This window comes from Xyrauchen texanus, chromosome 20 (assembly GCF_025860055.1).
Source record: "Xyrauchen texanus isolate HMW12.3.18 chromosome 20, RBS_HiC_50CHRs, whole genome shotgun sequence".
Taxonomy (NCBI): domain Eukaryota; kingdom Metazoa; phylum Chordata; class Actinopteri; order Cypriniformes; family Catostomidae; genus Xyrauchen; species Xyrauchen texanus.
In genome coordinates, this window is record NC_068295.1 from 10,546,601 (window position 1) to 10,559,042 (window position 12,442).

The 12,442-nt window shown below is 38.7% G+C and overlaps 1 protein-coding gene across 1 annotated transcript; it reads right to left on the bottom strand.

Moving 5' to 3' along the window:
* Positions 1–820: 820 nt before the first annotated feature.
* LOC127660903 (PHD finger protein 3-like) lies at positions 821–11,817 on the bottom strand. Its single transcript, XM_052151376.1, has 16 exons — positions 11,661–11,817; positions 10,579–10,844; positions 10,157–10,273; positions 8,122–9,397; positions 7,633–7,876; positions 5,979–6,024; positions 5,769–5,889; positions 5,507–5,663; positions 5,239–5,355; positions 4,940–5,068; positions 4,703–4,841; positions 4,396–4,585; positions 3,667–3,814; positions 3,491–3,580; positions 3,177–3,372; positions 821–3,064 (listed from the first exon to the last, which is right to left on the bottom strand). Exons 2-16 carry the CDS (start codon positions 10,817–10,819, stop codon positions 1,383–1,385), a joined length of 4,893 nt encoding a protein of 1,630 aa, XP_052007336.1. The 5' UTR covers positions 10,820–10,844; positions 11,661–11,817; the 3' UTR covers positions 821–1,382.
* Positions 11,818–12,442: the final 625 nt, after the last annotated feature.

The window sequence follows — 12,442 nt, forward strand, 5'->3', positions numbered from 1 at the left end:
TATTGCAGACAGCTTTGCACCTAAAAAAGGCAGGGCTCAAACACCATAGCCAATATTAGAATATTGGCGTTATTAAAGAGGTTTCAACTAGGTCGTGTGGAAGGACAACTCCCCCATATGTGTTAGCACGCAATGTCATGTGTGTTGAGTCGTAAGGAAACGGCTGTTTACGTGAGAGCAGCTGACACCATATAAAGTAGGCAGTGAACAAGAAATTGCACACAAACTCCATTAGATCTTCGGAGTTTGCGTGCAATTGTATCGTCACAGCAGCAAATTTTAAATAAACAAAATTAACCACATTTGAACCTCCCTTGCAATACCGCACAATTTGAGAACCACTGCTGCCTTAAATGTTTTGTTTCCACAGTTTAAGTAGGACAATAAAGAATTTCCCGTTTGTAACATTTTAAAAGCTCAAAGTGAAACTTGAACACATTATAGCAAAACCTTTACATGTGTCCCTCTTGTCGAAGGACAAAATATTTAAGTTGATAATGTCAAGCATGTTTGTTCTAATATATGGGATAATGCCACAAAACCTCTGATGCTCAATCCACTGAGTTTAAACAGCATGAGCATTTTATTTATTTTACATAAATAGTGAGCTTTCTCCGCTGCAGTCTTTAATATTTTTCCATGAATTTGAATATTTCTGTAAAATTAACGATTTACAGTGGAAACTTTGTTACAAGTAGTCCTTACAAATTGACGTCCTTTCCCCCCTCTCAAGTAATCTTAAATAGCTATTTTTATCTGTTATTCTGAAATAAAAAGTAGCTTTTTTGAACTTGTTTATTTTAAATTTACAATGCTTTGGTTCAATAAAAAAATGGGCCTCTTTAAGGAACAAAGATTTTCATTTCAGCCTCTTCACTAACCATAAAAACATTTTATTATGAACTGTACATGAACACATTGTGCTGAATATGCACAATTCTTTAGTGTGACAAGCCAATATGTACAAAGAAATATTTGTCACCTGAAACATAGAAAATACTTGAGCCAATTTAGAAAAATTAAAATGGAACAAAATGGTGAAGCAAAAGAAGCCATTGTCATGATCCATGAGATGTTTTTCTCATGGCACTATGCGTGTAACTGTAGTATCATTTCCAAATCTTGTAACTGCTTTTGACAAGCTCCTTGTGAAGACATGGTTAGTCTCTGAAAGACTGTGGTGAAAAAATTACATTTAAAACCAACAAATATACTCTATGTTTAAAACAACAAACATACTAAAAATCTTGTACTAACAGCTGTTCATAATATAAAACTCATTTTGCACCTGTATAAATATCTTTCATCTACTGTGTTACAGAGTTTTAAAGAACATGGACTGGTTCAAAAGCAAGAAGCAGATGTGGTTTTGAGTATCAAGATCACAAACGCCTGTCTCTAGAGTCCCTCCGATGTTTTTCGTAATCAGAGTCCCGTCTGTATTTATCTCGGTCCCTGTGATGACTGCTGCTGCTGCTGCTGCTGCTGCTGTGATGCCGCTCTCTCGGCCTCTCATGCCGGTCATCTTTCGAGTGGTGGTCTTTGTGACTGTGACTCCTGTCCCTGTGTTTTTCTCGATCCTTGTCATAGTGCTTGCTTTTGTGATGGTGTCGGTCATAGTGGTCTCGGTCGTCCTTCTTGTAGGTGTCCTCCGAGTGTCTGGACGACTTGTCAGAACCCTTCTCATCTTTGCTTGAGGGTGAAGGGATCGGCAAACTGGGCTCAGGCACCCTTTGGTTCTCATACATCATTGGAGGTCCAGGTAGCATTGGAGGAGGTATGGTTTGAGGCCAAGGTGGAGCAACCATGTGACTTTGAGGATTAGATTGAGAAAAAACTTGTGGAGGGGGGCCAGGAGGAAATGGGAAAGGTGGAGGCGACAGAAGAGGTATGAAAGGGGCAGGATTTGCAGGGGGAGGGTAATTGTGTACCGGCACAGGGTGGTATTGGTGTTCAGGTGCAACAGTGAGGTAAGATGGAAAAACAGGTGGTGGAGGACCTTGGCTTGGTGGATTGTAAAACTTGGGGTTGAAAGAAGAGGACCTGGACTGCTTGAGACCTTCATTTTTGCCTGTAGATGAGATGGTGGTGATGGGCTGGATGTCCTCGACGGCTTTGCACTCTTGGGAGAGTTGAGAAGGTGGTTGCAGATTAACATTCTGCTGAGATGTTTCTGAATTACTGACTGACTGTTGCGGTTTCAAATCAGTAAGATCAGATGATAAAGACCCTTTCTTTAAAATACCAGGGGGAGGTGTCTTTAAAGTCTTGGTGGGACTCGAAACAATTTCAGTGGGGACAGAGTTTGAACTGTTGTTAACAGAATATTTTGACGCATTTGACACAGTGGTTTCATTTGTTTCTTGACTAGATGGTGCAGCTGTGCAACTCTTTACATTAGTGTTGCTTGACTCCTCTTTGGGTTTGGCCGTTGGGAGAGATGATAGGAAACTCTCAGTTGATACATCTGGCGGTTTGTCACTAAGAGAAAGTACAACGCCAGTCTGGGGGCTGCTTTCTTTTTCAGTCACTTCTGAGCTTGTCTCTAGATTGGAGTTGGATGGTGCGTCTTCCGTTTTGATGGTTTTGTGGTCTTTTTTCCTGATAATAAAGCGGTCAAGTCGAGGAGCACTGCTTGCATTTTTAGGATGGATTCCTGCTTGACTTCCACCATCAACAGTTGAAGTCTTGGGCACTGGTGTGGTAGAGACACTCTTTACATTGTCGCTTGAGGTGGATGTGGTGTTTCCAGGCAGCTTCAGCACACCAGGAAGAAAACGCAAAGAAACATTCTCATCGGTCTCCGTATCCATTATCGGTTCATCAACAACTGTCTTAATCAGATCTTCAGGGTCTTTATGTGTGGACCCCAGAACATTTATAAAACTTCGGTCCACATCTTGTGCCATAGAAGCCTTCTGCTTGTAGTTAACCTGAGGTTTGCTTTCTACCAAGAAACTTGGAGCTTCACTAACTTCACTAGGAAGGATTACTCCAAAGTCCCTTTTAGGTCTCTGGCGAATGATCAATCCAAGAAGAAGATTTGGACGGTTGGTCTCCAGTCCTACAATGCAAGAGGACCGTTGTATATATAGTACAGGCTTGGACAAATCAAATACATTAACTACATATTACATATTCTACATATCAACATTCACAGAACCTGCAAGTCTTACCTGGGCCATCAAACGGAACAATCTGGTGGGGAATTTTTTCCGTGGAGCCAAGTGGAATGAGATACATGTCTTTAACCTGTTTACGGTTGTTGGCAACAACGCCATATCTTCTACGGCTACTAAAATAGGCATATAGCAAAGTGTATGAGATCTCATCTTCTTCTGTTTCAGGGTCAAAACGAATTATACAAATTTCCTGAAAACGACAAACAAAAATTACATTAAAGAAGCAAATATAATTGGGTCAAGTTTGGAAAGGGAGAAATCAAGGGATAAAAAAAATAAATAAATAAATAAATAAATAAAAATCACACCTTTGTCCCAGAAGCACGAATTTTCTCAACATAGTCCCAGACTATTTGAGGGGAAATCCGTCCACCTACTTGGATGTTGTCCGGCAAATCCTGCAGACATAATTAGTGATGTCTAATTAGCTCATATCCAACTTACACTTTTAGGTTGCATTTAAAACTGTTATAATGCCATTTGCCTGTATTAGGTGGTCCAGAATTCCAGAGACAGGATAAGCTTTTGTTAAAAACCTAGCCACAGCAAGCATATCAACAAAGCCACCCCACAATTTCTCCAAGTTGCTGAGGAAAGTAGATGTATCTTCCTTGCTACTCAGACTATCTGACCTGTGGGTAAAAATTAGAAGTAAATCAGAAGTTATTTCTCCCATTGTAACAATTAAAAGTAAAATTACTGTTTTCTGAACCTCACATGAGGAAAATAATTTTCTTCAGGCCAGGGTTCCCAAAACTTTCAACCAAATAATTTCCTTGACATGTTGATGTTTACCAGTCATTCATGATTACAGGATAAGGATGAAAATTGCACTCACAAACAGCAATTTCATGTGGATTAAATATTTTAGAGCTGAGCTAGAGCTGCACAATTAATCTAAATAATTATTGAAATTACAATTATATACTTGTGAAAAGTGTCAATCACAGCATTCCATTTATATGTACTCCAATTGCGGCAACATTTTCTATTCACAAAATATTTTTTGGGCTGTTGTGTGCATGAAGACAAATATGATGTGTTTAGTCTAAAGTCATATCAGTAATGCTCATCTAAATTACAATTTTTATTTATTTATTTTTTATTTCATTATTTCCACTTTTTAAAATCCCTGATATTTGCAGGTTTTCCATGACTGTGGGAACCCTGCTGTAGTAAACATTTTGGTGAGCAGGACTCATTAGAATCTCACCTGGATTCAGGCAAAAAATTGAGGAGACCTTCCTCCATGGCTCTTAAAGACAGATCATCCATCAGTGCTGATGTCGGTGTAGTTGTAGAAGATGGATGTTCCTCAGCAGCACTTGACTGCCTCCTCATGACTGTTGTAGCCACTTTCATTACCTTTGTAGAGGCTTCCTCTGAAGGTGGGGCCATACGACCTTGACAGAAACATATGTAAAATGTCATTTTAAGAGTAACTCTTCACAATCACAACAGAAGTGTACATGCCCCAAAAAATATCGAGCTTTATTTTTAATTTGGACAAAGGGTTTTACCTGTGCAAATTTTGCAGCTGAGGTCAAAAAGATGAGACTTGTGCAGACTGGTGGTATCTACAGATTTCTTGGGACTATCTGCTTTAGCCTCAAGGAGTTTCTCCTCAGGCACGATCACTGCTTTCGGCACAGGCTCTGGCTGAGGAGATAAAGGAAATGTTAAAATGCCATTTCATTTATTTTTAGTTGGAAAATATAGCGGAGTTGCTCAGAATGTAGCAAAGTCCCATATCTCACCTCAACTTCAATGGCCTCTGGAGCTTTGGTAGGCTCCTGATTCTCAATTTCAATTTCTCCTTTGTGGGTGATTTTAGTGATAGGGCGTCTTTCTGCCTCTCTCTCTCCTTTCTCAATCATTTCAATTGTCTGCCGACATAAATAACACAAATAACTGTATCACTGCAATTGCAATCATCTGATTTGATAAGAATCTTCAAGGACAACATGGAAATCAAAATGGACCTTGTTGTTGCAATTTCATGTTGTCTTAAAAAAAGATTGTGACATTTTGGAAATGATGACTAGGTTTTACTGACATGTCGATTTTCTCTTTGTCTCCAAGCAGCCAGTTCCTTTGAGGCCAGCTCTTCTGCAGTCATACGAACCAAATCAGCAGGGGAAACTTCCCCCATGAGTACACGCTTGAATAACACCTGCAAAAGAAAGTTTTTATGAACACAGCATTATGTATTGTCTAGAAAAAAACATTTTTTATTTTTTGCTAGAAATAAATTCTTATAGGTTCTGCAGTACATAAAATCTATTTTGCAAGATTTTATTTCCAAATATTTATAATAAACTTGCATTATTTTTTGCATCTCTCAGGTTGAAAGTCAAACTTCTGTATTTGTTTTTGTATTTGCTGTCAACACCCTGAAAGAGAGCAAATAGCTCTTTCTCCATCTTTCTGGCCAACTCAGCAGGCTTGTCCAATGAAATCTTCATATCGGATTCCTTCAGTCTAAAAGTTAAGTGAGAAGTTAAACAAAACAAGAGTTTTAGCTGTATTTTAATGACAAAGGAAACTCACTTTACAAAACCAAAAAAACAGGAACATTTCACACACCGTTTCAGAAGAATATCTTCCAGTGAGTCTCTAACATTCCGCCTGATTTGTCCAGTAGACGGCTTTTTTGAGCTCACATGAAAAACTTTAACTTTCTTCGTTTCATGCTTCACATTTGGTCCTACAGAAAACAAAAAACAGGTTTAATATTTGCTAAACCTTATTTATTTTGATGTGTGTGAACAAAACAACTGATAGAAATATTCATACCACTTCTTGGCACAGAATCTTCTGACAGTCGTCTTTCTCCCATGTCCTAAATAAAAATAAATGTTGTTTATGCAATATAGTAGTGAACACTATCATATGAGCCAAAATAAAAAAATATCATTCTAGTGGTCATATCAGTGGAAGCTGCAGGTTTGTCAGTGAGTGTGGAAAACATTCAGTGTGAACACAATTGTGAGGAACAATCCACCTACACAGAGAGAAGGTTAACTGACCCCTTCACACCCATGTGGGGAAAAAAAAAAAAAACATAAATGGAAAATATACAAACCCTTTCAAAGAAAGCTGGTGGCTATCACACAAACCATAAGCTAAATCAGAAAGGGCAAAGATAAAACATGACAACTTTATAAAACTGCCACAAGCAATTATCAAATATGGAAAAGCTCCAAACACACTTCAGCTTAATAATGTTATAACTGGAGTTGATATTGGTCAACTAAATCAGATCTTGTTTTTTCTTCCAGTATGAATTGAATAATCTGATTCATAAACCAATGACATGCAAGCTAATGCAGTTCTTGAATCATTGTTTGGGCAAAAAATATCCCTTCTGTAACTAGGCATGTGACTGTATTCAGTAAAACAGCATATTATGGTAATTAACATGAACGATATTGTTAATACCGTAAATAAATATAGATAAACTTTTAGCCAAATTGTTCATTTCTTTCTGATCGTACAGTAGCTTTATCAATCAATGAATCAAGATACACAACACTGCATGTATGTGACAAATGACACACAGGCACTCTGATGTAAACAAAACCAATGGGGACGAGAAGCATGGCTGGAGGAGGAATACAGACAACTCTTTATACAAGAAAATGAACTGTTTGTGCCATTTACAGATAAACTGTTGCTTGCCTTCAAGTGGCTGAAGAGTAGTTTGCTAAAGCTCAGCTAGCTAAACAGTAATGTTTGCATCATGTAACAAATAAATACAGTTGTAATCAGCTACTAAGTTCTGTAATTAAAAATGGCAATGTGGCACAATGATGATTTCAATATTAATTTCAAGTTGGAACGCGATGCAATCATTCGTTGTGTGAACTTGTGGTTTTTACATAAGCTAGCACCTTTCTATATATTAGCAACTGGCTTGCTTTCAAGAAAAATGCATACTATTGTTGCAGCCAATTAGATGTTCAAAAAGTTGTTTTGATGCTCTACAGTCTTTGGTATCAGTTTATTTAAAATGCCAGTTTGGTCTTTAAAAGTTATTAAACTTTTTATTAAGAGAACGACAAAGTTTGTGTATCTTTCTACTGCTTTTGGTACTGTATTCAATACCATGATAATAGAGTTTACCATGATAAAAGCTTCAGCAATTATTGTGATGTGAAAATGTTATATCGTCACATGCCTTTTTGTAACACAGATGAAAATGAAGATTTACCAGACAAAAACAATATTGCCAATTTATCTGCTTGTGGTCTGTTTTTGACCAAATTCAGAACAGAGTTTTCATACCATCAAGGACTTAATGTAACTTATTTCTGTAATGTAAATAATGTCTAGTTTGTTTAATGCATGTTAGGTACACACTTGATAAATAAAGAGAAGGATAATAAAGACAACCCTCTTCATTGTAAGTACCCGTTGCTTTGTGCTGTAGTATTGAGGACTTGCTTACTTTTCTGAAGGGTCGTATTCCACCTGCAGTGAGTGACTGCTGGGGTCTCTGTTTTTGTTTACATGATAACTTATCATCTGACTGCTCTGTGGCCTGCCCACCAGGTTTCCCGTCCTCTTCAGCACAGCACTTCAAACACACGTACTCTTGGTCCTCCTTTTCCATCTGTTGAACTTTAGCCAGATCCAGGCCCACACAGTCTCCATGAAACCAGTCATCACAGCGCCCACAGCCCACCATGAACCTATAAATAAAAATAAACACTAAAGGGATAGTTCACCCAAAAATGAAAATCACTTTCTCTCCTGTCATTCCAAAACTGTTTGACTTTCTTCCATGGAACATGAAAGCAGATGTCAGGCAAAATGTTAGGCTTAGTCAACATTGGTGACTGAGGCTAACATTCTGTCTATTTTTCATATTTAGGTTAACTCTCCCTGCATGAAAAGTCTACCTGCATTTCTCATTGGATAATAATAAGCCACATACCTGTTGTTGTGTGGTTTCTTGCACAATCTGCAGTGCTTGTTGGGATCCCACACGGTCTCACTTTCAGGAGGAGGAGGGTGGTCACCCTCAGCTTCCTTCTTCACCACAGGGGCATTATCTGGGATAAACAGTGGTGGTTCCTCTATTGAGATACTCCGAGAATTTCTACTCTTGTGCCTCTGCTGGATTTTTTCTGGCTTCTTGATCATCTTCTCCTGCTCCTCATCGCCTTGGCTGTTTGTCAACGGTGGGTTTGTTTTGTTTACTGGGGTGGGAGGATTCTGTGGCTTTTTCGGATGGTGAGGAGATTTATTTAGGACTGACTTGACCCCAGGGCCAGAATCAGAGGATGGCTTTCTACCAACAGTTGCGGATGCAGGGACAGACGGGCTAACATTTTGTTGCACAGGATGTCCATCTTGAGTCTTCTGTATTTTTGAGGGTGATTCAGGAGATAGAGGCCCTCCTGGGCGTTTCAAGCTCAAGTTAGCAGGTTTCCCTTTGTGTCTTTGAACTTTCTCTGGTCGGTTCACATGGATTTTCTTGTCTTTGTTTTGTTTGGATACCTTCTGTAAGAGACCTGGCCTGCCAAGTTGAGAATGCTTGTTTTTTACTGCAGAGAGAGTTGGTTTGTGTTTCAAAATCTTTTTGACCACTGGCTGAACTGCTGTGCCGTTTTTGTTCTGAGATTTGTGCATGCTAGGCTTCGGTGTCTTGATTTGGTCATTCGATTTGGTGTCTGCTGGTGTGGCATTTTCCATGCTGGGCTTGAATGGCATTGTGCTCTTGGCATCTTGCACATCATTTGGGTTCACATACGGTCCAAAATCCATCGGCATGTCGTCGCTACCGGGCTGGCCAACAATCACTTCCCCCACAACATCTTGTGTGGAATTATCAACCTCTTGTGTGTTACTGTCCTGGTTTTGTCCCAAATCTAGTCCGATACCATCAGCAGGCAAAGAGTCATCCTGGAAGCCCATGGATTGAAGGGCGCTTGTGCTAAATGATCCAAATGAATGAGATGGTCCAGGGAGCAGTTCAATTTTATAGCCTCCCACAGTGACAGTTAATCGGCGTAACACAACTACTGGGTTCATCGATGAATCAACCTCATGGATTCCAAATCGACGACTAAGTAGGGCTTCTCTTTTTTTTAAACTTGTTTCTTCATTCGAGTTTCCACTAGATGTTGCCTCTTGGTCGTTCCTGCCTGCTGTTCTTCGTGCAGGTCCTGGACGCCTGCCTGGTGCACCTTTGACTCTACCCCGGCTTGCTGAAAGAGAATTGTGCAAAAATGTGTTTTAATACAGCTCATGAGTATCACACAATAATAACTGCAAAACAGAATAAATGAGCAGTCAAACATATTGGTTGCAGGCAGACTTTAAACTAATAAACCTTATGTATATACTAACATCAAATGTAACATTTTAAGCCTCATAAAAGGGCAAGGGTCAAAATAAGCAGCAATGCTTGCAAATAGCAAGTTTACTAAGAAAATGTAATAGCCAAAATATTTCTAAACAGTTGTAAAACTGTGTTTTGCATTATTATTTAGTACTAAAATTATATATTTTTGTCCCTATGACAATGGAATTTGTAGTTGTTTTTTTCTGTTGTATAAATGGGGCAAACGGAGTAGCTCACACACAGCATCTTGTACATTGAAACACTATATATGTGTAACACTATATATACTTTGTGAAGACCCATCATGATTTTGTTACTCATATTTTTACAAATCTTTGGTTGAATATTTGCAAGCATTTGATTTGAATCACTCATGTCACTTCCATCATATAGAAAGAAAAACAGAAAGGGTCAGTTTATAGATCTTGCAATATAATTCACACATTATGTTGCCGTTCCTATAAAATTTACTGGCAAGTAACTCATTTTATAACCAACATATTATTTACTCTACAAACAAGATTTTTATTGGACTGCAAGCCACTTCAGCCGATTCAAAGCAATCCAAATGAATTCACCTAGCCGTCCCCCTTCACTTCCCCTGATTTCATGTTATGTGCACCTGTTTGTCTCCTCTGTGGATGACTTGCATGTCTTCTTCCCTGTGAGAAACTGGGCTGACCATTTTCTTCATCAGATGGACTCTGATTAACACCTGTTGTTATGTCATGGTCTGCATCTGCAAAACATCGGCAAAGATTGCTAATTAAAAGCTTTGTATGTTGCTTATACTTAAAGGAGTCAAAACATGAGTAATCCAATTTTCAAAGAGTTTTGTTTACTCTTAAAACATACTTAAACTTATTCCACAGTCCAAAAATGTTATTTACTGAAACTAAGCAACAAAACTTTTTTTACCAAGTCACAATTGATTGATTAAAAATAATAATAAAATAGCAGACATAATAGCTGGAAAGAGGGGGGAATGAAAAATGTATATTAGGCCTCCTTAAATTGAAAAAATAAATAAATAAACTACTATACCAGCTGAGCTTCCAAGCTTGAAATTGACATCTTCATTTTCTAAAAGATGAAACTGGTCGCTGGCAGATCCAAACATGGGATCTTTATCACTGAGCATGTTCTTCAGTGAATCTTCTGGTTGACTGCTACCCGGATCAAACTCATCACTTGCTTCACATTCCAGATTTTGTCCGAGCAGCAAGGAATCATCCAACTGGTCACTGGGAACCAGATGGTTGAATGGACCACCAACTATATCCATGAATGCATGCACTGTACTGTTTGCTCTGAAAGAAAACGTAAAATGTACATACATCCTTAACATTGCATTAGCTAAGAATATCAGGAATAGCAATCAACCACACAACTGCTTGTCATAAACAATGCAACAATAATTAATTATTATTAACTGATAACAAAAGAATAGGGATTTCATGTGAATTAGAACATTTTAACAACATATTAAGACATCGGAATCAAATGTCAAACTGTACGTCCGTTACATCGGTGCACTAAAAGCAAAACGTACTGTTGAGTAAAAGCACTTAAACTTACTGTCAGGGTAACGCAGGACAATCTTGCATTCATAAACTGATTTAAATGAAGCCGTATTAATATGTATGCAGAGAAGACTGCAGTGAATGTTTTTATTTTGACTACAGATGCAAAGGCACATAGCGCGTGCTGGCCTGTACAGCTCACAACGACAACACATCTACTTCAACCCACTATGGACTGAGAATACAATCAGCTCCAGCGTTTGTTTAGTATGCATTTGTCGCTAAAGCAACACGCGCGGTTAAGATAGCTTCACACAAACAAACCCAAACGCTTATGCTAGTACCGGGGGGCCTATATTTGCCTACATGAATTTTGCGCGCTCACCGGGGCATATACAACTAATCTGATAAAAAACGGAAGTTTGCAATTCACCGAGACCGTTCCCTCAGCATAAATAAAGTAACAAGCACATTCGACCCGTGTTTTTTTTTGCTCAAACTTATGTCTTGACCTGCGACGCGTGCACCGCAGGAAGGCCTCTCGCTTAACGGACGGAGCTCGTGCACGCCCACTCCACTCGAGCTGCAAGATAAAACACTCACCGTGTGTGTCACTGTGATCGAAGAGCCTGCACATAGTGGGAGAACGGGTTGTATGATCAGTTACGGTGGTAGGACGCCATACGGAGTGAAGTCGTTAAGTTCACAGCCTTTTCCGTTTTGGATCTGCGGTGGGACACACACACAAGGAGTACTTCCTGTTGACCATCTGATCCAGCAAACACTCTGTAATGCGCTGCATCTGTCAGCAGGGGGCAGTGTTGTTTCTTCTTCTTCTTTAGGTTTTATGATGGGTTGCGAACCAACTTAATAGGTGCATACCGCCACCTTCTGTGTTTGGAATGTGAAGATAACGAAATTTACATTTCTCCCTATTCCCTATATCCTATATTTTAATCCACTGCTCCTAATAAATATAATTATTGCTTTCATTTGTTTCCCCACATTTGGACCATCATTTAAGATATTGCTTATTATGAATTATTGACTTCCTAAGGTGTATAATTGTTCCTTGAGACCTTCATAAGCAGGACATACCATCAACACATGCTCTACTGTTTCCTCTATTGCACAAACCTAACATAAACCTGTTTTATGTTTCCCTATTATGTGTAATGTATAGTTAAGATTTGAATGTCTTGTTCTTAGATGTGTGAATATAACTTGTTCCAATCCACGTATGTTATGAATGATTGTATTTTTTTAATGTTCCTTTGTACCTTATGATAATGTCTTCCTATTTGACATGAATCCTAATAAGTCTGCCATTTCCTATTGCATGCTTCCAATACCAAATGCTTCGCTTCTGATCTGCTAAGAGAAAT